The sequence below is a fragment of the Melospiza melodia genome, chromosome 9, assembly GCF_035770615.1.
Source record: "Melospiza melodia melodia isolate bMelMel2 chromosome 9, bMelMel2.pri, whole genome shotgun sequence".
Lineage (NCBI taxonomy): Eukaryota > Metazoa > Chordata > Aves > Passeriformes > Passerellidae > Melospiza > Melospiza melodia.
Window position 1 is genome coordinate 18,679,788 of NC_086202.1, and position 27,142 is coordinate 18,706,929.

General features: G+C 44.0%; 1 protein-coding gene across 2 annotated transcripts; it reads left to right on the forward strand.

Moving 5' to 3' along the window:
* Nucleotides 1-833: 833 nt before the first annotated feature.
* On the forward strand, nucleotides 834-26,844 carry ALOX5 (arachidonate 5-lipoxygenase). 2 transcript variants are annotated; one of them, XM_063163623.1, is made up of 14 exons: nucleotides 834-1,000; nucleotides 4,701-4,899; nucleotides 6,626-6,707; nucleotides 8,293-8,415; nucleotides 11,628-11,734; nucleotides 13,257-13,429; nucleotides 14,158-14,304; nucleotides 14,391-14,594; nucleotides 14,815-14,901; nucleotides 16,588-16,766; nucleotides 19,436-19,557; nucleotides 21,709-21,809; nucleotides 23,660-23,830; nucleotides 25,040-26,844. In XM_063163623.1, the coding sequence occupies exons 1-14, from the start codon at nucleotides 851-853 to the stop codon at nucleotides 25,217-25,219; spliced, it is 2,025 nt and encodes a 674-aa protein (XP_063019693.1). In that variant the 5' UTR covers nucleotides 834-850; the 3' UTR covers nucleotides 25,220-26,844. The 2 variants fall into 2 exon arrangements, with proteins under 2 accessions (XP_063019693.1, XP_063019694.1); XM_063163624.1 differs by lacking the exon at nucleotides 834-1,000 and adding an exon at nucleotides 2,319-2,442.
* The last annotated feature ends 298 nt before the right edge of the window (nucleotides 26,845-27,142 follow it).

A 27,142-nucleotide genomic window follows, 5' to 3' on the forward strand; every position in this document is an offset into this window, starting at 1 on the left:
GCACTTAAGGACATGGTTTAATGATGAATTTGAGTGGACTTGATGATCTTAAAGGTCTTTTCCAATCTTAACAATTCTTTGGTGCTATGATAGAGAGTAACTTTGGATGATGAAGAGAGTGGGATATTTGCAGTGTGTAGTGTGTTGTGTCAGTGTAGTGTAAGGAACACACAGAAGAGTAGGTGTGCCTGCACACTGGGGTGGCTTGGGGGTGAGGTTACAGAGTGGAGAGCAGTTTAAGATGAAATCCTATAAATGTGGAGGTGGTGAGGCACACGGGGCTGTGCCCATGTCAGCTGTGCCTGGCAGGATCAGGAATACTGTGTGGAGCGCTGTGCAACAGAGCCGAGAGCTTGGATGCTGTGTAGAGTTGTGAAACTGTGGAAGGTTATCAAGAGGAAAGCAGAGTGTGGAGGGCTCTGTAAATCGTGCTGCCGTGGAGCTGCTGCACAGGGCAGGGGCAAGGACTGAGTGCAGGGTGAGGGCAGGGATGGAATTCCGGGTGAGGGGGTGCTGTGCCAGGGCAGGGTGAGGGCAGGGCTGTAATTCCGGATGAGGGGGTGCTGTGCCAGGGCAGGGTGAGGGACAAGGATGGAATTCCGGTGAGGGGGGGCTGTGCCAGGGCAGGGTCGCGGCCGGAGGCGGCACAGGCGGGATGGGGTAGGTAGGTGTGCCGTGCCGTGCCGGGCCGGGCCGGGCCGGGCCGGGGAAGGGGCGGGCAGCCCGGAGCCGCCCCGTGCGGTGGCGGAGGAGGCGGCGGCGCTGGGCAGGGTCCGGGCGAAGGCAGCAGCGCAGCTCAGCAGCTCCGGTGGGGCCGGGCCGAGCCGAGCCGAGCCGCGGGCACCGGACCATGCCGTCCTACACCGTGACGGTGGCCACGGGCAGCCAGTGGTTCGCGGGCACCGACGACTACGTGTACCTGACCCTGCAGGGCACGGACGGCTGCAGCGAGAGGCACCTCCTGGACAAGCCCTTCTACAACGACTTCGAGCGCGGCGCGGTGAGTCCCGGGCGCTGAGGCACCGGCCCCGCCGAGCCCGCCCGGGGCGGCAGCCCCGGCATCCCGGCCGAGCCCTGAGCAGCGCCCCGAGGGCTGGGCACGGCTGGGCTTTCTGTTAGCGCTCGTCTCCGTGTGCCGGTGCTCTGGAGCGGGACACCGAAGTGCCCGCTGCCCTCCCCGGCCGCCCGGCATCCGCATCCCTGCCTGCCCTAGGAGCCAGCCCTGGCTGCCTCCGTCAGACCCTGGGGAGGACGGAGCCCTTTGGTTCGGATTTATGATGGGCTTTCACATCTCCTCGCACTTTCTTTACAAATACAAAAAAAAAAATTAGTGTGTTTCTTGGTGATAGGTGATGTTTAGGGTCAGTATTTATTAATAGTCAGAGCATTGTTATCTCCAAAGAATTAAACAAAGAGGTAAGAGCATCTAGTGGAAAGTACAATGCCTGCCAAGAGAAACATGTAGGGCAGTGTCAAAGAAAGCTGGAGAACAGCATGAATGTGTGAGAATGAAGTTGTGGCTAGGCTATAAGCTGCACTCTTCTTCTTAGCCCAGATTTCTGCTGTTAGCTGTGCCCTGTCCTCTCTGTGGTCCTATCACCGTGTTTCAACTATCCAAATGTAATTGCTTATACTCAGAGCATTGGTTTTGAATGGCATTTATTTATTTGCTTGTTGTCCACTCTGGAAATAATAGACTTTTTCCCCCCTTTTTCCAAAACGTGTATTTTACCTGGAAACAAAATTCACAGTTTCTAGAAGGTCTAATGAGATAGAAACAACTTTGAAAGTTTTAAAAAGATATTCAGAAGTTTGGAAGTTAGACCTCCCACCACATGTAAAAGTGAGTCTTCAGTGTCATGGTGCTGCTTTGCCTTGAGGTGTGGTTTTCCATCCATGTGGCTTGCAGCCTGAATTAGGTCCATGGTCTCTTGTTGATGGTGTGTGTGGTTGTGGTCCCCCAGATATTTACCAGCCACTGCTACTGAAGTTAATTTTCTTTCATGATTAGACATTCATTAGCTTAGGACATTGTTACCTGAATCTCCCCAGTGGACATCCACTCATTGTTTCTCTCTTATCTGCTGAATAGTCACATATTTTAGGCAACACTGAACAACATTAGCAAGAGAGGTGGAAGGAGACCTCAGACTGTCCTGCAAACTGAAGGTTAGGGCGCTCTCCCAGGAGGGCTGAGCCCTGCCCAGCTCAGGAGATCACCACCAGGTTTTACTGACCAGGCTCTCACTCCTGGGCTGCAGAAGAGGGTTTCAGGTGGCTCTGATGGAGAGCCTGGCAGTACTCTGAGCATTCACTTGGGCTGGATCCTGTCACGGGGAGAAAATGCCATGATGGAGCATTCAGCGTCTGCCCAGCAGCAATGGGGGAGCTGCTGTGGGACCAGATCCAGCAGGAGCAGAGATATATCCACTAGGTGATATGGTGGGTGAAATACTTGGTGATACAGAGGTGTGGGTGTTAGCAGCAGTCAGTTTTTCAGCGTGTATTTATTGTGGACCATCAGGGTAGTCTGTGTTCTGTAAAGTGTCCGGCTCACTGGACACTTGCAGTTCAATGTGCTGCGTTTTGGTTTTGAGGATGTTTTCTTGGGGAATGCAGCATTTTTTTCCAGGCACCTGTTCAGGTTACATTGTGCCCAAAACACTGTGTCTTAATAGTATATTGTGCAAGGAAAAGAAGGAAAGAAAAGAAAAATACCAGTACAGAACCAGAAAACTAAAACTGAAGAAGGCCAGAAGACTTTGAGTTTGATTGGTTTGCAAAATGTAGCAATTGTTTTCACAGTTCTGCCTTTAGTTTTTCTTTCAATACCATCTTTTTAAATTTTTTGTCTGCAAAGCAATTAAATTGTTAATCCTTTTCTAAAACAAATAACAGTTTTTACTGGATGAGCAGAATTTTGCAGTATTATTTTGTAATTGTTGTCTACTTTCCAGGTTTGGGGTTATTTTCTAAATGTTGCGCCAGGCTCTGTAGTTCCATTCTCCTCATAATGTCTTAATTTGCATTATTGCAAATTGGGCATATTACTATATGTGATTAAAGAGGGCATGGGCCAGATCTGAGTAGGAGATTTGCATGGCAAATGTTGACTGAGGGAAAAATATGTGGAACACCCTGAAGGAATTTGCACAATGGCAGCTCAGTTGTAGTTTTTCAACTCACTTCAAGCCCTGGATGCAGGCAATGTTGAAAGTCGTAGTTTCTTTTCTTTACATAGTGTCTTTTGAGTAAATTCCTCTGGTGCTGAGTGATTTCAAAGTCTATGGTATCCCTCAGTTCTCTCTTTCCTTCCTGTTCCCCTTTCATCTGCTTTTTTGCTTTTGTTGAAAGAAAAATACTAACATGTATTTCCAGAAAGGAAATGCAGCTCTTTGCACTTAGAGCTTTATGCGAATACAAAGAAGAGTTGTCTGTGCCATCCTTTTCCATTATAAGAATGGTCAGTAGGAATCTCTCCTCAAAAAGAGACTCAGGTTTTGCATGAGATTAAATTGCTTGAACAGCATGGTACAGAAATTTGGACAGTACAATAGTCTTATTACTTCTGTTCTCTCACTCTGCCCTCAAACTGTATGAAAGCTCCTTGTGTCTCTGGTTTGCCATAGAGCCACCCTGGTGTTTATCAAGGGACCTCACACAACAAATGGCATAGAAACCTTCAGCAGCCAAGTGTCAGTTCTTACCTTGTACATTCTCTGACACACCTTTATCTATTAGCAAAATTGTCATCTGAGGTGAGCCCGCGGCAGTGCTGCCTTGGAGGGAGCAGAAGCTGTGTGAGGTACCAGGAGGGAGCCCTCCCTTTCAGAACTGCCATTAAAATTGGAAGTGTGAAGGTCATAAAAAGATTAAAACCTTCCAGGATCATTTAGGTTAATTTCATGTCCTTCTTGCATTACATCAACAGTAACTACTTTAGGGCTCTGGTAATATAGGCATGTAGGCTGTTACCAGAGGAATGAGTTTCTTTTGAAAGTTGGCTGTCAATGTGACATTTCTATCAACTCCTTGGATCCGATTCATATTGCTCTTTAATTTAAATCTTATGTGTACATATCTCCGGGTGTGATATTGTACTTCAATTTCTTTGTACATCTGAGCCTTACAAACATAAAATGTATAATTGTCCAAATTTTAGCTGTATAAACATAAAATGTACCATTGTCCTCATTTTAAAAAGGGAGAACTGAAGAAGATCAGGAAGCAAAAGGCAAAGTGGATTTCGGTGATCTGGTTACTGTCCTTAGTCTGAAGCACACATAACTAACACAAAAAGGTCTTTAAATTCCTAGTCCAATGTTCTAATCTCTTTAACATCTTTCCACTCCAACCGTTGCATGAGATGTGCCCTAGCAGTACCTCCTTCAGCTCTTGCTAGGAGAGCAGTGAATGGTTTCATTGGCCTGCATGTTTTTCTAAGACTTGCACACATTTCAAGGAATAATACTCTTTTTGAGGTTGCATCCAAAAATGTTTCTCCATTTCTGGAGTGTTTTGCATGTTATTGTTTGTTCTTTTTTTAAATCTTTCTGTTGCACTGAAGTCCAGTAATGGGACTTCCTTTTTTCACCCAGCAGAAGCTGGAAAGCTGTGTGAGGAAAGACTAGGTATGCCTGGGTAGTGCTGGGGTGCTTTCTGCATATGCAGTGCATCACTGGCTGTATTCTGCTCTGCAGGTGGACTCCTATGATGTGACTGTGGAAGAAGACCTTGGAGAAATTCAGCTAATAAAAATTGAGAAACGAAAATACTGGTACCAGGATGACTGGTACCTCAAGTACATCACTGTTAAAACGCCAGTGGGTGACTACCTGGAGTTCCCGTGTTACCGCTGGATTACAGATGAAAAGGAGGTTGTCCTTCGAGATGGAAGAGGTGAGAGCTATTAGAAACCAGATTTCCTGCAGAACACCTGGAATTCTTCCATCTCTCCTTCCCATTTCTCCACATACCTCCCAGTCTTCTCCCTTCGATGAGGACCCTCTGCCAGACCTCTGTTGCATCCTAGAGAGTGGCTTTCCCTCCTAGGAATGCTTTCTGAGCAGCCTGTTGGGCACTGGCAGTTGGGTTGGATGTTTTGGGAAGCACGTACAAGAGTCCTAATGCTGGCTTGTTATACTGGTCTTGAATTTGAAGGTTGACCCTAATGCCAAATTTTTTACTGCTCCACATCCCCATTGCTGGAAGCCCTTTTGATCTAATTAGTGTTCCCTCTTTGTTTATTCTAAGCTCCTAAGTGGCCCATGATTAATTGCCTGTAAATTGTCTTGTTTTCATGAGAATGAAAGAAAACCCCAAAGCTGCTCAGCAGGAGCAAGCTGAAACAGCAGCTTACTTTTCATTCATTCTCTTTGCATGCTGTCAAGTCCAGGACAAGGCAGGGTGATGGATTGGACTGCTCCAAGTAATGGTGACTAACTGAGAAAGGTGTTTTTAAGTGTCTCTGACACCTTCTTTCTGTGACCAGGGTTTGGGCAGACATTTGTCACTGATGTTTGCTTGTTCCTCTCTCTGGTACCTGGGGTAGGTTGGCTACTGTAGTGTTCTGCAGCATGAGTGCTTGAAAACAGCTGAAACAAGTGTGAGGTGGTAGGACATAAACGTTTATATTCACCTTCCACTTTTGGCCACTGTGGCTGGGGCATTATGTGTTTGAAGTCTTTTGTCCTAAAATGACAACTATGTGTCAGTTTATTTTTGGTGTTTCCATTTTTCATAATTTGCTTTATAACAACTGTACCACTTCCATGGAAGGCAGCTTTGTGTGGCTTTCAGAGTATGGTAAGGCAAAGGACAAGAGCAAGTAAAACTTTCTTGGTAACTTGGACACAACCACCTGGAAGCCATTAGCCATGTACGTTATCAGCTGTATTACCTCTGATATTACCAGCCCCAACCCCAAACAAGCTTTTGTCATGAAACTTCTACTGGTTTTATCTGCCTCCACATTTGTGTATGTAAAGTGAGTCTCGTACCTTGCCCTTTCTCTGATCACTGAGGAAGTCTCTGTGTTATTTAATGTTATATTGAATTCATGGTCAAAAACAGCAAAATGTCTGGAACGGAAGCGTCATTGTTTTTTCTTTCTGTTCTCATGACTGGAAGATGTGATTATTTCCCCAAGCTGGCTGGGGAGAGCATTGCTCAAGGGGAGAAGCTTGGAGATGTTTCCTGCACATGTCATTTAGCAGAGAAGATGATCTCAAGTAATGTTGTGGTTTCTCTTATTGATGGAAAGTCCAGTAGATACTGAACTGTAAAATTAGTTCCCAAGACTCTCTTCAGACCATTTAACACTAGATATGTACAGCAAATGTCTACATTAGAAAACCAAGGTTATGTACAGTTGAAACTGATATTCCTAGTTGGAGCTGATTTTCCCTTGGAAGCACCAAGTCAGGAGCTTGTCTTCCACAGATTCTCTAAGGACCTGTGTGTCCACTCAAAAATACTGAATTGGATCATGTAAGCATTTCCCGCAGAAACTTTGTAAAGGTATAGATCAGAATTTTGAATTTTGAAAACTTTGCTGTCCTTCTCAACACCTGGGCAGTGATAGGTAGAAGAGCCTCACAACCCTGTCTCTTTTCCCTGTTAACAGCAAAGCTGCCCCGAGATGACAAGACTCAGATCCTCAAGCAACACAGGCGCAAAGAGCTCGAATCCCGTCAGAAAATGTACCGGTGAGTTTGCCACTGCTCCAGGGCCTGTCCTCCTCAGGGCAGAGTCTGGCACAGTATAGTCACATTACCACATGCCTCTAATTACTCAGCTGCTGGATGAGAGAAAGCCTAAGTTACCATGTTGGTTTTAACTCAGATGGAATCCATTGTACAGTGATGATCACCCTGATGCAAGTGGCATTATGGATACTTGTGCCTCAGATAAGCCAGTCTGTGAGACTGCCATGGGAATTCAGTGATACAGCCTCTGTGTGGGCCCTCTGGCACGCCGTTGTGCTTTCAAGGAAAATCTGCAGGGAAGATTTGAAGGCATATTTCATTTGTCTCTTACAAGCAGTACTACAGTTTTAGAACATGATCTGAACATGTCAGCTTTTTCTGGAGCTTTTTGGCTGCTGCACCAAGCTAGCTTGAGCTGTTTCCTGCACCAGGGTGCAGTGAAAACCTGGCCCTGTTTGAGTGAACTGGAATGTGCTAACAGAACACAGTTGTGATGTATAAAAATCTCACATATGTATATTATACCTGTATGTTTCACACATGCTCATATATATATGTACATACATGTATGTATTTTACTTATATATCACATATATATTATGTGATATATCATATATATCACATATATATTATAGACATTTTTTCCTAGTCAGTGTCATGATAAGAAAATTCTGTCCTTTCTCAGAGGGTAACTCCAGAAGGCATAGACATTGCCTTTTGCTAGAGATGTGCTCTGTTAAAATAACAAAAGTTTCTTGCGCTTGTATCTCCTTATTGGGAGAGTAGGGGTCAGGGCAAAGGGTCTATTCAGAATTGATGGAGTGAGGCTTGGTGTGTGTGTTGTTTATTTCATTTGAACAAGAAAGGCCGTTCCCTACAAATTACAGGAAATAGAGCAGAGGAAAATACGGTACAAAAAGAGGTGTGCCACAAAATTTTATTTACATATGCAAGAAGGAAGGCAAAACCATTTGTAATTTCAGGGAAATAGCTACTAAAAATTCTGATGCATAGCTGATAATACACAGTGTTGTGTGGCAGGCAGTTTGGAAATACCATTGAAACAGTATTCTTTACAATTCACTTTCTTTTGTTTTGAAATAAAAATGGGGCAAAGAATGTGTGCCATGGCCATTAGGAGGTTGAACAGTTAAATCAAGACTCCTGGAGATGTCCTTTTGAAGGAATCTAAATACATGCCTGTGTAGTTTTATCTGCTGCATCTCAGTTCTGTAGAAGTGTAGTCCCAAGAATGAGCATGCATTGGGCAGCTGTCTCTCTGTCCCCTCCCCTCATAATACATTTGAAGTCAGTTTCAACCAAATGTGGCAAATGTGTCAAAATATCACAGATATTAAGTTACTTCAAGCTTTGTGAAGGTAGGCAGCCAAGTGTATGCCTTCCAGTCTGCTTCAGGATTCTGTGGGGTAATGGTAGGTGTTGATGCAGTGTAAATCACTTATTTTGGCCTGAGTCTGACACAAGATTCTTTTATAGCAATGAGCCACCAAAACAGTGGAGGTCAGGACACAGCTCCCATGCTGATAAGATTTTATGGTTAGTCAAACCTCTCTTATTTTCTCAGCTGGAAGGAGTGGCATCCAGGCTTTCCTCTGAGCATCGATGCCCATTCTCACAGTGAGCTGCCTCGTGACATCCAGTTTGACAACGAGAAGGGAATTGACTTCATTCTGAACTACACGAAAGCGTAAGTGTTTGTAAGTCTGCAGAATCTCTTTGGGGCAGGGTAAGGATCTGACCATCTTTTAGGTTTCATTGAATCTCAGAATTGAATTTTTTTCTCCAAGTGCTGTATCAGCAGCCAAAGTATGAAAGTAGGAATTTAATGGATTTGTTATTTTATTTTTTATTTATCAATATTTATGTTTTTCACACTGACCGAGCCTCTGCATTCTAGTTAGCCATGGTTTTGGCTGTAGGCAGTTGGAGACACTGGTGAACACTGGTGGAAAGCATCAGCAGGACTGCAGGCACGTGAGACCTTGAGCTTCTCCCTCAGTTCTCAGCATTGCCCCTTGGAGATACCTTTCTCCTCTGACTGTTGGTGATAATTGAATCTTCTGGTGGCATACACAAAGAAGGTTGTTATTTATCAATGCACCCTTGACGTCCTGCTGGAGAATATCTCTTCTGAGCAGCTCATCAGTTATCCACACCTGAGTGTAATCTGCTTGGGGCAGCCAAGTCACTGTCCACCCACTTGGACATATCATGTCATTGAGAAAAACATTGCATGGGCACGGGATGAGCCTGGATAATCAATCCTGCAGAGCTCTGGAATAGCACAGTGTCAGAGAGGCAAATGGGACCTCTCTGACCTGTGAGTCTCCTTCTGTGCTGTCTCAAGCGCCCAGGTCATACAACACTGTCTCAGATATCCCACCATACTATCAGGTGGTGGAATAGTCTGACATGGGACAAGACTGGTCCTTACATGTCAGAGCATTCTGGGTATTTTATTTATTAATTTTTGCAGCTGAATTCCGCTGCCAGCACAGAGTCAAGTCAGCATGGTGTTAGCCAGTGCAAAGCAGCTGTTCCCCAGCTCAGATAGAAGATCTGAGTGATGCAGGAGCAGCAGTACCTGAATGCCAGAGATGAGAGGATTGCCACTAGGAGACATAAGCAGTTTGGAGGCTGCATTCCCCTTCCAGCAATCCCATCCTGCCAGGCTGTGGCACTTTATCAGAGGGCCTGAGCCACTGCCAAGTGAAACTTGGAAGTGACTCAACAGAGTGCAGGGACATCTATCTTTGTCATTGGCTGTAAGGGGCCCTCCCCATGAAATAGGAACCTGAAACTGTGCTGCTGACAGCCAGCCATTCTGGATAACTGGTATGACACAAACCAGATTTTCTAAGAAATGGCAATGCTTGTTGTCTGGCACATTTGGCTGAAAAATCTAGACCTATGTTTCTGGTCAAGTGAGTTGTGAAAATCTTTGGAGAAGAGTTTGATGGGCCTTATCTAGCTCTCCTGATGTGCTTTGGGAGCTTGGAACAACTTTTTGCAGGAATGGGGTGGAGAAACATGGGGGAAGGCATGGGGCTTGACTTCAGTTTGGGTGCAGCAAGAAGGATGGCAGAGAGGTATGTCTGAAACCCAAAGGCAAAGTGTAGCAGTGGGCAAGGAGAACTTTTAAGGGAATATGTGAGAGCTGGGAGAGTTACATGAGACATAGGAAGATGTGGAAGAGGGGAGGGGAAAGCCCTTTTTCTAGGGACATGTAAAAATGAACTCGGAGGGAGATGCGTTTCAGATATTCCTTATGCTGTTGCAAGATTGGATTTTTGAATGCTATTGGCAGTGGATAGCTCTGTAAGTTTAAAGGATTAATTGTGTGTAGGTGGAAATAATCCTGAAGGTGCCTGGTGCTGACGTGACCTACACTATCTAGCAAATGGAAGCTCTCAGCCTGGATTCTGTGCCAGAAATGCAGGCTTGTGTAGCTATTTTGGACCAGTGTTGCATTTGGGCGGATTAAGTTCTATAAGCAACTCTGACTTTTTTTTCCTTGCTCTGATTTCTAGTATGTGCCAGAGACTTCCAAGTACTCGATTTCTTGAGGAAAACATATTTTGTTTCCCAAGTCCTTTGGAAGTTTTTGTACAGTGATTCTGTGTCCCTGTTGGGTGTGAGGAGACCTCTGGAGACACCATCACCTGTTCTAGCCTAGACAGTTGTGTGACTTCCACTTCCAAACATGCCTCCAGGCACCTCTTACCCTTGACTGCCATCTGCAGCAGCAGAAGGAGCCCATTCCACATGCACCCATCTGGGCTTAGTGCAGAAGCAGCTCCTTTGTTTTGTCTGCACTGTGGTCATGCTGGTCTAGAGCCCTCCTTCCAGAAAGCCACTGGCTGTTTCTCCAGGCTTTTTGTCCTCTCCAGCCAGTTCTGATCCAGTCTTTTCTATATGTTTGATGATTATAAATCCAGCCTCCTGGATTTATATATTATTTAAATCCAGCCTCCTGGATTCTCCTCAAATTCTTTTTGGGAGGCTTTCATGCAGCACTGTGACTTTACTTTGTTGTCTGCCCTGCATATCTTCGTGTGCTGTGTGTGCTTTCATTTGTGTGTTTGAAGTGTTAGTGGGAAGTCAGCTTTCTTTTTCAAGTTCATTATTTGCTTTCTAGTCAAAGTAAATGATTTCCATCTAATAGCAGGAGTTTAGCATTTATGCAATAATTTAGGACTTGTCATTTCATATAAAGGGAACTTGCTTGGCTGTGCTGTGTTTGCTGAATTAGCAGATGAAGTCAGACATTTCTGGCTCCCAGCCCACTGTGTTCATGTGATGTGTGCAACTAAGAGCCTTGGTTTCTGGGGTTAGATGTGAGCATCAAGTTTATCCAGCAGCTCAAATAAATAGAAAGCTCTCAAAAACTCAGGCCTCATATTTTTGGGATCCAGACTGGCCTTTGTCAGGTAGATATTTACAGTACTGCTGGGTTTTTAGGAATAGTGGCTGCCTGATCCTGGGTTATCTTCTGACTTTGTGCTCCTGTCTGAGTCTCTTTGTGTCACCACACCACATTCTGAGTTGGTGTTGGTAGTGCCCTCAGAACTCTTAACTGATGTTAACAATGTGTGAAGCACCAGTTTTTCTGACTCCAGTTTTATAGGTGCTAAAGCACTGCCACTGTGGGCTGCTGAGAACAATTCTAGAACGGAGTTCTGTACATGCAATAGCAGAAGTTGGGCTCTTGATGTGCCTTTCAGCCTTGTGTGTAAAGGTACAGCCTGCAATATTAATTCTCTAGGGTGGCTACTCCCACATTCCACTACTAAAGTTTATTGTGTTTAGATGTATAAAAGCATTGAAAATAATAGGAATGGATATTGAGAAAGCTGGAGATTATTTTTTCCGGATATGTTTTGCTTTGGTTTATTTTAGGATGGAAAATCTTTATGTCAACCGTTTCATGCACATGTTCCAGTCTTCCTGGAGTGATTTTGCAGATTTTGAGAGGATATTTGTCAGAATCAGCAACACAATCTCTGGTGAGTTTATCAGCGTTGGCTCGTGTTTGCGTCACAGAGTGAATAATTAGTTGTCTTGTTTGATCATCTGATTAGGATGGATGTGGCTGACCTGCTCTTCTGCTCCCCAGTAAATAAACTGTATTCTCTGAAGTTTTACTCTTCTTCAGGCTGCCTAGGGATGAATTCACTGAAATAAGAGCAATTATGCTTTTCTTGGGTATAAACCCAAGCATACAAGGTGGCAGAAGTATTAAAAATTAATTACAGCAATTTGTTACATTTAATAAGGTTGCTTCCAAAAGTACTTTTAACACAAGAATTAGCTATGATCTACAATTAATTTCATTGATAATATTTCCATACTCATGAGGAAAGCTCCAAATCTGTGACATTTAAACATTAAGCATCAGTCTCAGTTATGTTAATACAAATCTCAGTTTGCTTTTTTGCAAGCCTTGGCAGGTGGTTCAAGGCATTTTTCAGTCATGCAGTTTCTGTCCAAGGTGCTGAGTAATTTTTTTCTTGATGTAGGCTTCAGATACAGCAGCAGATTCATTAGGCAGTTGATGGAGAAAATGTAAATGTCATTTTATATAAACTTAACTTTTTTCTGCTTTATTAGAAAGCATTGTGGGTTTTAAGACTTTTTAAAAAGTATCACTGCATTCCCTTGGGGCCTATATTTTTAATATTTTTAACCTTTTTAGAAAAATTAATTGCTTTCAGAAAAAGTGCCGCCTTGTTTAAAACTAGCCAGTAGTGGAAAACTTCTCTAGCTTCACTTTTCCCCTGAAGACACCAATGGGTTTTTCATATTAACTGAAGTGACAACATGACATTACAAAACAGAACACTGCAACTATAGAAAATATCCGGTAGTACTACATATGTAATAATAAAGAGATGGAGTATCCAAAACTAGAATTTTATTGAGATGTTCATCTGGGTTTATATCAGCAATTGAAAAATAAATAGAGGGAAAACAAGTCAAACAAGCAAAACAACAAATGAGGAGTTTTACTGAGTCAGAGTCCAAACTCATCCCCAACTTTCCCTCACCCAGCTCTAGCCTAAAAGAACTGCTCCAGCCACTGCTGTTCTTTCCCTACACACTGATGTGCATTTCACTTCTCCTGCTTGTGCCACCTGTTTTTGAACTAATCCCTCTGTACTGCATGCCCTGTGAATCTGAAGAGGGGAATTTAAAAATTTCATGGAAGACCTGAAAAGGCAGTTTACAGATGAAGAGAGTATTCTTCATAAAAGTTAGATATTTTATTCCTTATTTCCTCTATACATGGATAAACAAATTATCATCAGTTTAATTCTTCTCAGTGTGAGAAGCAAGAATTATATTTTCCATTTAACTTCAGTGATATTTCTTAAGTCTGTCATATTTTGAATCCTTTTTTTGCTGCTTTCTCTATTCAAAGTGTCAGTGCAGTGTAACAAAAAGGTGAAGGGGAAAGGAGGAATCCTACAATGCAGTAGGTATTGATGCTGCACACACATTGATGCTGTAGGCTTGCTTTTCCTTTAGAATATGTGATGCAACACTGGAGGGAAGATTTTATGTTTGGCTACCAGTTCCTGAATGGATGCAATCCTGTGCTGATCCGGAGATGCACAGAGATACCCAAGAAGCTGCCTGTGACCATGGATATGGTAGAATGCAGTCTGGAGAGGAACCTGACCCTGGAGGAGGAAGTGAAGGTATGGCTCTGGGCCAGGCTGGGCTCCACCTGTTCCTTCTCACATCCTCTAATCTCCAGAATCTGTGCTTACTGCCTTCAGCCACATCTCCTTTCTTCAGGATGTGTGATAGGTCATGCAAAGATTCTTGTCTCTGCAGGCTGGGAGTGCTCCTGTTGGCTTTCCTCCTGCTGTCCTGCAGCTGCAGGCCATGCCTGTCTCCAGGGCCAGTGGAAGAGCTGTAACCTGCAGATGAACACTCCTTTGTCACTGGTTTAGGTTAGGGATTGACTGAGTGCCTCCGAGGGGAAAGGTGCCTCTTCCTTTCTTGGCAGGGCCGTTCCCACAAACATGCTGAAGAAGGGTTGACGAGGGTGGTGCCTTGCTTTTGTTTGTACAATTAACACAAGGCTCTCTTCAGCTGTCAGGGTGAAACTTGCTTGTGTGTCACTGCATGAGTACCAAATAGATGCTCTTTGCTGAAAGGCTCACTGCCAGACTCTGCAGACACCAGTCAGGTAGTTTGTGCAGTGGTTCTTGCTGTCTCAATGGCATCATTCTTGAACTGCCATGAGCAAGGGCAGGCCAGGGGTAGCTTGTAACCACCAGGCTCATATCAGTCTCTGCCAAGGCTTTCCATTCCTTTGTTCCAAGCTGCTGCTTGCATATAATAAAAACACATAATGCTTCTCTCTCTCTCTTTTTTTTTTTTTTTTTTTTTTTTTTTTTTTTTTTTTTTTTCCCCACAGCAAGGCAACATTTTCATTGTGGACTATGAGCTGCTTGATGGTGTGGATGCCAATAGAACAGACCCGTGCACAATACAGTACTTGGCTGCACCCATCTGTCTGCTGTATAAGAATCTGGAGAAAAAAATTGTACCCATTGCAATCCAGGTGGGCTTGCTGCCAGGGTCAGCTGTTTGTTGTCTCATTTTAAACATGAAGGACTTGGGGTTTCATGTTCTTTCTATATCTTTCAGCTTGGTCAAAAGCCCGGACCAGACAATCCCATCTTCCTTCCTTCAGATGCCACCTATGACTGGCTGCTAGCTAAAATTTGGGTCCGCTCGTCTGATTTCCACATCCACCAGACAGTGACCCACCTCTTACGGACACACTTGGTCTCAGAGGTGTTCAGCATAGCCATGTTCCGGCAGCTGCCTGCTGTGCATCCCCTCTTCAAGGTTAGTTCTGGCACAAAGGGAGGGTCTCTGGTGGGGTTGTTATCACCTCAGCTCGAAAAACCAAAAGGAAGTTCTGGTGATCGTTCAGCTGAAATAGTTTGACTGGCTGCCCTGCAAGATAAGATGCAGCTAAACCACCAGGACTTCAACCTTTACATCTGGCTGCTGTTGAATTCAAATTGAGAATTTTCCTTCTCTCATTGTTTGCTTCATTTCCCAGCTCTTGGTGCCACATATGCGGTTCACAATAGCCATCAATACCAAAGCCCGAGAACAGCTTATCTGTGAATGTGGCCTTTTTGACAAGGTGGGTAGACTCCTTGTGAATCTTCATTGTTCATGTCAGCTCATCCTTATCCATGGTTCTTTGCTCTTCATGGTTCCATATGTACATATCTTGTAATCATCACATATTGCTTTGTTCCCTGACCTTTCTATTAAAGGGCAAACGTAAGTAATGCCACCTGAGGAACAGGCACACAGAGCTGATGCCTTGTGCTAAAGATGTTCTCTTTTACCTCTAAGTAGCCAAATCAGATGTGGCCAATGTCAGTCAGTATCTTGCCCATTGCTGATGTGCCTTTGGGTTATAATATAGGAGTGCATATAAATTCCTTCATATGTATCCACATAGTTAAGCCCCCAACTTCTTTTAAATATTCAGTTATTCACCTGTGAGCAAAGGGATTTGTAATTGCAAATGGAAATCTTCATCACAGAAGGACACGTAGGTAAGACAGATTTCTAAGACCACAAAGAGTGTGTTTGGATTGCAGACTGTCTTCTTGAGTTGCCATAAGCAGCAGACCTGCTAGGACTGAATTTCAGCTTCATCTGAGTCCGTGAAACGTAGCTGTATGTCACACCTTTATCAGTGGTTTGGGTGAGGGCTGGCATGCATCCTCAATAAGTTCACAGGTGACACCAAGCTCCCTGGGAGAAATGGAATGCCACATCTAGGAACTGCATCAGCCTGGCACACAGCAGTCTCTGTGGCAACATGCTAGGAGCGTGCTATGAAGTTTGGGGAAGTTTCAGAAACCCTTTCAAAGAGGGAGCCTGTGTTTCTGTCCTCGTTGCACCACTGACACCAGGTCAAAAATAGCGTCCTTGCTTCAGAGTTTTTCACTCAAGCAGAAAAGAGGGGTTAAATCCAGACACCTTTCCTTGTTGTCTATACTCCCCTTTGCAACCCTTTAAACAGAAGTGTCATGAACATACCCCATGCATGTGGGATGAATGTGTGGGTAAGAGCTGCCAGCAAGGATCTGGAGTTCCAGAATTTGCTGGTTCCAATGCAGATGAACAACCAGCTAGAGGACAGTAAATGTAAGGTCACAACTACTACAACACTATATCATATGCTAGAAAAGCAACTTTTGGGAACTCTTGCACAGTGATTATCGAAGAGTTTTGCTGTGCTGTCTATTGTGGACATGCTGTGTTTTTCAAATGTAACATATACTGAAACCCTGGGCACTCCTCATTAGTCTCAACCCAGCAGGATTGATCTCCTGGCATTATTTGCAGGGTGACTAAGGTTAGCCTGCATCCTGGAGAACTTGCTCCTAAACTCCTCTGTAACAGCACTGGCAGTTCACTTTAAGCCCTCTTCTAACACACTCAGGGCTGCCTTCCTTCACACATGCACTGGTGCTGGAGCACAGGGCTGCAGGGAGTGCCATGGGGCTGCAGGGAGTGCCATGCCCTGATCTTGCTGTGTTTTATTAGTGTATTCCACTATAAGCAGTACCCATGGTGCAGATGTGGATATTAACAGTGGTTCATGGGAGAGGTGTGAAATCCCTAAAGTCAAAATGCACAGTTCCAATACACCTCTGCACTTTGGTACTTTGTGTGGAGATGTGGTTTTCTCCTTGAAAAACAGATTCACCAGCATTCTGTATCCCATCTCCTGCAAATTTGTAAAGCCAGTCTTGGCACAAAGGGAGCACAATCTCCTGCTGTTCCCATCTTGCTGTTCTTCCTGCAGGCAAATGCCACAGGTGGAGGAGGACATGTACAAATGGTGCAGAAAGCAATGAAGGATCTGACCTACAGTTCCCTCTGCTTCCCTGAGGAGATCAAAGCCAAAGGAATGGACAGCAAAGAGGATATCCCCTACTACTTTTACCGGGATGATGGCATTAAGGTCTGGGAGGCTATAAAGAGGTAATAGAACATGGTTCTAGATATTGGCTAATAAAGTCACAGAGACACAGACCTCATTTTTTTCCTCCTCACTTTGATCTTCATGGCACCTTGTAAACAATATCTGTGCTGGTTAGTCACATAGTGCCTTTTCCATCCAGTATATTTTATCTGAGGAAAAATATTTAGTCACGCACACACTCTTGAAAGACTGGTAATTCCTGCTTTTTTCAGTGCTGTTTCCTTGCATTTTGTATTTCAGAGGACCCTTTACAAATATGTACTCTTCTACAGAATTTCACAGAAATTTAGTGAGTCAGAATTTATACTACAAAAGGAATTTAGTTATTCTTTTTTTAGCTATGCACAAGCCAAGAAAGGACCCAGTTCTCTGAGCCAGCCACATAAGCTCATCAAGGTTCTTGTGGACAGAAAATATAAGCTTGGCTTCCATGATGGTTCTCTTTTGAAACTCTGTAAATTAGGTATAAACTGGTTGGAATAAAACCTTTCTTAAAATGCTTTAAAATTTCAAAGTCTGAGTTTAATCAGGAAGAGCAGCAATTTTGAATAAGGAGAGGTACTGCAAGGCTGCTCAACCACACAATCATGGCTCCTTTTCAGATCTGAAACACTGCCTTGCATGATTTATATGGATTTTATTCTGCAGTGGCATTTAATTTAACAAACAACGTATTTTTGCATGGCATACATTGCTTACCAAATATGCAGCTGTTTCTGATCACATGACTTTTGAAAAGCATGATCATTAAAAATCAGATGTTTTGTGTACACAAAGTAGGAGTTTTATGTTGCAAGGATAATGTTGGAAGTTCTGGGGACACCTTTGCCTCCTGTGTTTTCTCTGTGTTTTTACAAGGGCTTATCTTGCAATATTTCCTGCAATTGTGAGTGTCCATTTGAGAGAAAAGGAAGTTTTTACTTTGCTGTGGTTATTTTCTTCATGAGGTCCTTTTTTTTTTTTTTTTTTTTTTTTTTGTTCTCCTACTCTTTTCTGTGTTTTCTTTGTGGATTGAGATATGCCTTTCAAATACCAGGTAATACTTAGTCAGCTCAATTCAGTTTGAGTGTTTGTGGGTGTTGACCTTGCTGGAGGGTGATGTTGCTGGCCTCGAGCTTGGCTGGGAGCTGTGAATCATTGGGTTTATACATGGAGTGGGCAGTGACCTTCTGAGTGTGTGAGCTCCTGACCCATGAACCCATGGCCATGCAGTGTCTGCTCACCAGGAATCTCCTACACTCTGCAGGGCTATCAGTCTTCACTTTTCTGATTAAATAATTTCTATCCCCAGCATTACTTCACGTGTTGTAGAAGGCCTAGGCCTAAGGAAGCTGATAAGGTTGTTCCCACAGAAACCATGAGTCTCACATAGCAAATTTGTAAAGTCCTCTAGTCCTCTTCCTGTTTCTGATCTAGCTGCAGATAGATACACCAACCCAAAGACATTTCAGCCCAAAAGGTCTCACCTACACTTCATGTACGAACTTCTGTTTGTATGGAAGGGTGTCTGAAATACTGCCATTTTGTGAGAGGAGGATCCCCTTCCTGTATCACCTGGCACCAGTGCCAAATGCATGGAGACAGAACTCGTGGAGAACAGCTTTCTCTCTGCATGTTGCAAAGTTTTTGTTTCCTTTGCATTTCCTCTGGAAGCTAAAATTACTTAAACTTTTGGTGTTTATTCAGTTATTTGTCTGCCTCAAATGACAGCTCTTGATTGGCTGATAGGAACCACATTGACAGATTTGCAAAAGTCTCCAAATTGCAATAAATGTATAAAATGTATGAATTTCTATTTTATTAAGGGATAAATCTCTGTTGGGTAACAATTCTTCAGTCAGCTTCCACAGTCAAGTGTTTCATCTTGTGGGTTGCTGTCAAAATATTTAGCAAGAGATTTAGCAGGGTACCTGCAGAGCTAACAGAACATCTCAGCACAGCTCCATTAACCAGTCATTCAGTCATGAACTGCAGTTCTTAAGGAAATCAGGATTTCCTATTTTCACTACTTTCAAAACGACTTGTGTTAACTGAGTGTTTTAAGAGCCTGTCTTTCAGAGGTGAGCTAACCTGGGAAGTTTTCCTAGGAAGAGGCATCTTGAGAAGAGGAACTGAACAGGAAGGTGTCTGCTGTGAACAGTGGGCATAGGAAATAGCTCTAGACCTCTTCTTCCCAGGAAAAGTTTCCAGAGCCACTTAAGTATTTCACAACAAGGATATCCAATGGGAGGGGTCAGCTATTGGCATTCAGGAGCAGCTTTGGAGTGTCCCACACACAGGGAATGGTACTGGTATCACAGTGTGGAAACCCCACTGCCCAGTGTGGGAGCCATGTGGATATGCAAGAGGGATTCTGCATGGAGTGAGGAAAGGATGTAGATGTGATGACAGAGGTCTGTGCAGGAGCAAAGCCTCAAATAAGACAATAAAGTGCACAGGATTTTTCAGGGGTTGCAGGATCTTGTTGTTGGGGGAAGAAGTGATGCTGTGGTCCTAAATGAATCTAAGTTGCCTCTGTTAATTGCCACTGCTTGTGGGAAGGAGATAGGAGTGTTTTGAGACCTTCTCTTGCCCTTTTCTGTTTAGCATCTGCAAGGGCAGAAGAACATCTTCTGGAATGGCAGACTTGCATTCTCCTTTCATTTTGTTTGTTTGTTCCTGTCCGCAGTTTTGCAGAGGATGTAATTCACATCTACTATGAGAGCGACGAGGTGGTGTGTGAGGATGTGGAGCTGCAGGCCTTTGTCAAAGACATTTATGTCTATGGAATGAGGGGCGTGAAAGCCTCAGGTAAGGTGGGATGGCCCAGCTGGGTGTGCAGCTTGTGCAGTCCCTGCTGGCTGCAGTGCTGAGGGCACAGCACAAGTCAGAGACCTGCTCTCTTCTTGGGCTGAAGGAGCTGGGTTTTGTTGTGAGACCCTGGCTCAGGCCAGCTCTCAGGAGACAGCTCCTTCCTTTGACACAGATTCTCATAGTGAGTTTGAGCAGCTTGTGTAATCTCTCTACACAGGGGACAGGGCCTTTGATTTTGTCTGCTCATGCTTTAGGCATTGGGGGCAGTGTCTGTGTGTGCCACAGCCACCAGGCAGACTGATGGACATTGAGGAGGAGCAGGGCCCCTTGAATCCTCTCCTCCAAACCTCACACCAAATAAGAACATGTAATAACCTCCCAGGGGTATATTGCTGCATTTCACATTTGCTCAGCATTGGTGTCATCATTGAACTATTCTACTCTCTTCAAGAACAGATACTCATAATTTCCATGAAATATTTTCCTTTGCTCTGTCTCTTCTCACTGCCTCTCTTTTCTTGCAACCCATTACTTGGCCATGGGAGCTCTCATCCATAAGATGGCTCAATTTGCCTACCTGATTTAAATACTCTCCTGTTGTTCCCTAAACATGTTGCTTTTCTCTTCCACACACATTTTTTCCAAGCAGATTTTCAGGAATTTATAGGGGTGGCTGGGGATTCTTCCTATTGTCCTGTCCTGTCTGATTTAAATCTGTTAACACCTGTTGGCCAGTGACCTAGGGCAGATGGCTCTGGTGTTGGATGCACATTGGAGTGCCAGATGTCCAGGCAAAGGTGTGATGTTTCCAGTCATTATGTTCTGGTGGATAAAAGGCTTCTGGGTTCTGTCTGCCTGGACAGGCAAAGGTTCATTTTTGTTTGTCTATCTGTCTCTTAGCAAAAGCTTAGAAGTGTTGTTCCTCCTGGTAAGGACTTCATGCTTGACCTAAGCATGAGAGAAGCATATGAGAGAAGTCCTGAGCTTCCAGGGCTCCAGCTGGGGTGGGATGCTACAAGCACCACTGGTGGGAGGACTGCCACTACAGATGGGAAACCTACCAGGCTTGCAGCATCTCTTTCTGCACTGCTACTGCTCCAAGGGTTGTATCATAGAGAATGGAGATTTGGCAGGGTCTCTAAAGAATGGGAAGGGGCTAAATGAGGGAGACTGTGGCTCCTGTTTTTTCCCTGGGAGGGCTGCTGTGACTGGGAGAATGCCAAACTCCTTTAAAGATGGGCACAGTGTACTTGGAATAGCAGGACACAGGAGGGGATGGTGCATCCTCTCCTCTTTGGGCTCAGTGGCTGGCCAGAGCTACCCCTTCCCTCTTGCAGGCTGAGTTCTGCATTAGGTTGGTGGTGGAGATATGAAGTAGCTGGCACAGGCAGCCTGGGCAGGGGCAGCTTGCATACTGGGACCAGTGGTCACGTTGGGCTGGGAGAGGGGTACAGCACAGGCCTGTGATTTAGTGAGGGCAGGACTGATACAGGGCTGGGGTTACTTCGCTTGCAAACTATTTCCCTAGCCCCTGACTATTCTGTTTTTTCTTTATATAACTCTGATTATTCTCCTTCAAAGACAGCTTAATGCAACTATTTCTGTTCCTCATTCTGTTTGTTTTTCAGAAGTTCTCATTTCCTCATTTCCCATTTCAGCAAATCAACTCTCCCTGCACTCTTTCTTCCAATTCACTTGATTGCTGAACCTCAGACCTTTATAAATACAAGCACATGGTCGCTCCCTCCTTGGCATGAACCTTCCCTGCTCGCACTGCAGACTGAAGAAAAGTGGAGCACCTGAGGTCCCTGCCCTGGGGACTCTGGGAGTTCCTTGCTGCGGGGTAGGTAGGACAGGAACACTGGTTTTTAAAGGCATAATTACACTTTTTCTTTCCCTTATGGAACACCACCTACTTTGCAAACAGTGGTGATGCCTCAGAGGCCTGAATGAAGCAAGGCTGTTTTTACAGCTGCACAGCCAAGGCACAGAGAGGTGAGGAGCTCCTGTGGGACCACACAGCACCAGCCACAGCCTGCCCTGCTCTGCAGACACTGCTGCATGGCCCCCTGACCCGTGGGTTCTCATCACTGCTGGGTGGCAGGGTTACTTCATTGCTGGGTCAAGCTTTTCTTCTCCCTCATTTAGGGTTCCCTAAGATGATCAGGACACGAGAGACGCTGGCAGAATATCTCACAGTGATCATGTTCACTACATCTGCTCAACACGCAGCTGTGAATTTTGGTCAGGTAGGAACCTGTGGGAGCACTGTTCTTCTTCCTGGGCTGGGAGGTACATCTACCAGGGCAGGGTCTGAAAAGCATTTTTTAGTAGGTGTACAGAATTTCATTGCTTTTTTTTCTGGTCAAAATAACTGCAGAGCCATCTACAAATCCCTGTGAAGTCTGTGGAAACTGAAGTAATTTGGAAGCTGAGAAAGGCATTTCAAGTCCTACCAAAGATCAGATTAGGGGTTCTAACTCGTATATTTTAGTTTTGTTGATTTTATTACAGGTATAATTTTTAAAGCATTTAAATGGTATTGCTGCTCATTTCTTGAGTTTACAAACCAAGTGGCAACTTTGAGCTTCCTCTATGATGTTTGATGTGTCACATACTGATAACCTGTGTTATCCCTGCCTGCCTTGACTGACATATATCTGCCCTGAATCTGTAGTAACCACCGCCTTTCAAATGCTGTTTCTTTCAACATCACAACATTTTGGAAAGCAGATTTAACAGCCAGAAGCAAATCACTTTGTCAGTCACAGAGCTTTTTCACTGAGTGGTGGCCAGTCACTGGAGCAGGCTCCCCAGGGAAGTGGTCACAATTCCAAGCCTGCAAGAGTTCAAGGAGCATTTGAACAATGCCCTTACTCTGATGGTTTAGTTGTAGGTAGTTCTGCAAGGATCAGGGAGCTGGACTAGATGATCCTTATAGGTCTCTTCCAACTTGAGATATTCTATGATTTTATGAGCTTTTTTTTTTTTTTTTTTGCATGTTCTCACTTCAGGCATAGGTGATCTCGGAGATATCATCTCAGAGATAAGCAGAGAGACCATCTTTCTTATGGTGGTTATTCCCAAATACCCTACATCACTTTTTATGCTGACCCTCCTGTCCACCCCTGCAGCTCAGGAGCTCTGGAGAAGTCTGGAACCTGGTGTCCAATGAACTCACATTACTGCTGTGGCATGTCCATAATCAGGGACCTCTGCAACTGTTCCCTTCTAACTTATCTTTAGAACTGATTGAGACAACTCCCAGTGCCCCCCTCAGAAAATCCTGTCTGTTCAAGTACCACCAAGAAACCATCTCTTAATTTGGCTACAGAGGATATGCAGCCCATCAGTAAAAGCATCTTCAGGCATGGAAGGAAAAGGCAGAGAGGGCTGAGGGGAGGAGGAGGTGGCTGTGGCTGTGCACTTCCCCTCAGGCAGAGCCAGGGCAGAGAAGGTAATGAAAAAGTGTTTGGGATAGAAAGGGTTCTGGTAACTGCAGCATCTTAGATGGTGGCAAAACTCAGGGTCATATCTGAGCCAAAATGAGACAGCAGCATCTCACTGCACTGAACCAGGCCAGCAGTGACTATGAGTTCCCAGTCTGCTGCTCACCATGGCCATATCTGCGTGTCATAGTCCATATTTCTTGATGAACCAGCATGCTTTATCTCTGTTAGTATCTGAGCACATGGGCATTCGCTGTGGGCATGTTCTTGGAAATTTAGCATAAAAGAGAAGCTAGAGTAAAGGTGATCGCCTGAGGTTATCAGAAGGGAACTTTGTTTAATAAAATATTTAAGGCCTTAGCCAGTCTGCTGAATTTGGGCTGTGAGGCACATGCCTGTGGTTAGCAGAATAAATTCTCCCATTTAGATTACCCAACTCTCTCTCTTGTGAGTTCCTGGGCAAAGCAGTAGGGACTTCCTTGTCACCTCCAGTCCCTCTATAGAACTTTTCTGTCATTAGTATTGTCTCTTTCTGAGGGGCTCCTATTACAGAAGCAAAGTCCCTGTTGGCAAACTCCTGCTTTTCTTTGGTGTGTTGCTAAGCACCGGCCCCTGCAGGTTCTCACTGTGCTCTCCTGCTCTCTGTGCAGTACGACTGGTGCTCGTGGATTCCCAACGCCCCACCGACAATGCGCTGCCCTCCCCCTACGGAGAAGGGCACCGTCACCATCGAGCAGATTGTGGAGAGTCTGCCAGACAGGGGACGTTCCTGTTGGCATCTTGGAGCTGTCTGGGCCTTGAGCCAATTCCAGGACAAAGAAGTAAGTCAACCCCCCTGCTCTAGGTGCTGGAGATGTGAGACCATGAGGGCGACGGCGAGACTGCACAGACTCATGAGACTGTTCTGCTGCCCTGTGCTTGACTTGGCCATTTTCACCTTTCTGTGGAGATGTATCAGTGCTGTGGGTTTGCCTGAGTTCTGCCAGGTGCAAAACCAGAGAAAGAAGTTGTATTTTTACTCTGAGGCTGTCTCAGCTATAATCAAAGTTGTTAAGCTTGAGCATGGCATTGCTTAAGAAGGATGCTGGTGTGGGAGGCAGAGGGCTGCAGAGGCATAAGGCTGCAGTGCTGGGGAAGTAGGTACAGCAGTGCTGTGTCCCCCATGTCCTGTTCCTTTGGAAAATCTGCTCCAGTGCCATGTGCACTACAGCTGTGGCTTGTGCCTGGCAGGTGAGGAGGGAAAACAAAACAAAGCTACAGAAGGCTTTGCAGGCATGTAAAGCCATGCATGGCTACAGGTCTGTAGCCATTTCCGTCATGTAAAATGAGGTTGTAGGTACCTGGTTGTTTCACACAAGGCTCTGGAGAATGTGTTTTGAAATCCTTAAATAGAAGATGATGGACAGTGGGTACTTTAAATTCAGTTTCTCTGTAAGAAGAACACAGTACTAGCAGAGAAGCTTGTACTATGGGAAATAGTTCCCAAAGTGCCCAAAGCAATGCCAGTGTGCATCCTGGCTGTGCACTTTTCAGAGCACCCTCAGAGTCCAAACTGACTAAAGCAGCTGTCGTATGAACTCTGAAGGACAGTTTGAAGTCAACAGAATCTTCCACTTTCACTGAATGAAGTAGTCATTTTCCTTTTCAGCCTCTGGCTGGGAATTCCCCTCTAATGCTATCCTTTTTTCTAGCAGCATAAATGTTTGGGTGGCTATACAGAGATCTGGCTTAGGAGGCTCATCGGACTGACTACTGCCTGAATAAAAGTGCATGGTTTTCAGTGGATGAGGTCTCTTCAGGCCAAGGAGTGCCATGCAGACACCTGAACCACACCACAGAATGATGCAGGGATGGAAAGAAGCAGCCAGCAATAGAGGGAAGGTGTAGGCTAGTTTAAATATTGATAATACTATTTTAATAGAAGCATTTGTGAGGAGAGGCTCTGGGTGGTGTCCTGCCAAATGGCATAATACTGAAAACTAATGGCCTTTGCTTTCTCAAAGCCTGGTTTCTTGGTGTTTTTCAATCAGCTGTTTCTGGGCATGTACCCAGATGAACACTTCGTGGAGAAGCCAGTGAAAGAGGCTATGGCAAAATTCCGCAAGAATCTGGATGAGATTGTCAGCACCATCACTGAGCGCAACAAGAACAAGAAGCTCCCTTACTACTACCTCTCCCCAGATCGTATTCCCAACAGTGTTGCTGTCTGAGCACATAGCCAGGAGAGTTTGAAGGCCTGTAAAGCTAATGATGTTTTTCTGTTATATGCTTCTTCAATTAGCTTTTCAGAAATGGGTAAGAAACCCACCCTCTCCATCAGAGCTTGCTTAAGTCTGTTTGAACTTTCAAAATAAATTTGGTTATGACCAATCTTGTAAACAAAATCTAACTGACAACCCTCTAGGTCAGATTTGTTACAAATTTATTTTTCCAGGATTTTTAAACTAATCTTAGAATCAATAGACTTGTTATCTTTCCCTCTCCTTGTCAAAACAATGTAATCACAGATTCACTTACTCAGTGGAAATAGGATCATGAACAATAAGCAAGTCACATTTTAAAATCCTTCCTGTTTTTAATAGGTGACACTGGTGACATAAAAAAATATAACATTTAAAGTTTATGTATTGTTTTGAATCTGATTAATGTGAAGTATTTTCACTACCATCATGAATATCCTAATCAGGATGAAAGTAGAAACAGGAAATTTTTTTGACATAGCTGATGGGCTTTTATTGCTTTCTTACCGAGTTCATGTGAGATGACATCTCAAAGGAGATGAAAATTTTGTACCATCCTAAACCTAAGTATTTTCTACATGAAACTAGGAGAGTTTGTTTTAGCCTCTGCCAGCAGAGTTTGATGTTATTCACATGTAGGGACAAATGTTCTACTTAAGGGAGTGCTGGCAAGTACAGACCTATGCTCAGTTTGTTTCATTGCTGAGGCTGTGGGGTTTGTGGACAGATTCTTCTGTTTTGTGGGGAATGAAGAGGCTACTTTGCATAATGGAAAAATTTGTGGAGAAGACTCAACTGACAGCTTCTAAGAGGAATCTTAAGATTTGGCCAATTAAGCATAACTGGCATGTTCCATCTTAGTTATAAACCACTGAGTTTTGTCTGTTTTGTGTAGAGGTGTTTATGTTCAAACACTTGTGCTCTGGTAAAAGTTGAGAAAGCCACTGAAAAAAACCCAAAATTGTGGTTTGTGAAATTTAAGTTGTGGTTTTGCTGATTAGAATTTGGGGTTATTTTTCTGAGAATTTGTTCCTTGTACTTGATCTGCCAGCATGCAGTGTGTTTTCTCAATAGATAAGAAAGTTCCTTGTGCTAATTTAACAAAACTGAACATCCAACTTCTATTTCCTAATTCAGCATCTAATGCTATATGTCTTGAAAACCTTGTAGGAATAAACAGAATGTGCTGTGTAGAGAAATGAAGCTTATGTAATTGAGAAATTCAGTTATTTTTATGTAATTGAGAAATACAGTTATTTCTATCATTCATGTGTAATTTGGAAAATAGTACTACTAAAATATACACCCTTTCATATGAAACAGGTGTGAAAACTGATTTTAGATCCTTTACAGCAGACTGATTCCTGTTTTTTCCCCCTCAACCAAAGACTTCAAGAAAAATGTGGAAGGTAAAACCATTTTCTATTATTGAGTAGTACACTTATGATTTATGCATCACCTTCTCACTGCAGCCCATGAGAATTGATGAGTGTAGAAGCAGAGTAAAGCCACAAGGAATAGGACCAAGGAATCAGAGACACCTTGTGAGCTCCCTGCCTCGAAAACAGAAAAGTGCAACTTAAATGCAACAAGCTGATGCAATATATCCAGCGTGCTAGCTCCAAATTTTGTCTTCTTACTAAGTACAGAGAATGTCCTCTGGCTTCAGCTTTCATTTGATAATGATTTGCATAGTCAAGTATTTTTTAGAAAACAAAATATGGAAGGAGACTGGTGGATGTTCTCTCTCACTTGTGCACTCTGCTGTAGCCTGTGGACCTGGGACGCAAGTACAGTTGAGGGGAGGTTTGGGGAATTAAATGCACAGCTTTGAAAACTGGCATTAGCATCTGATTCAACGGCAGGAAAGGCTGTGGAAAGAGGTAAACAGAT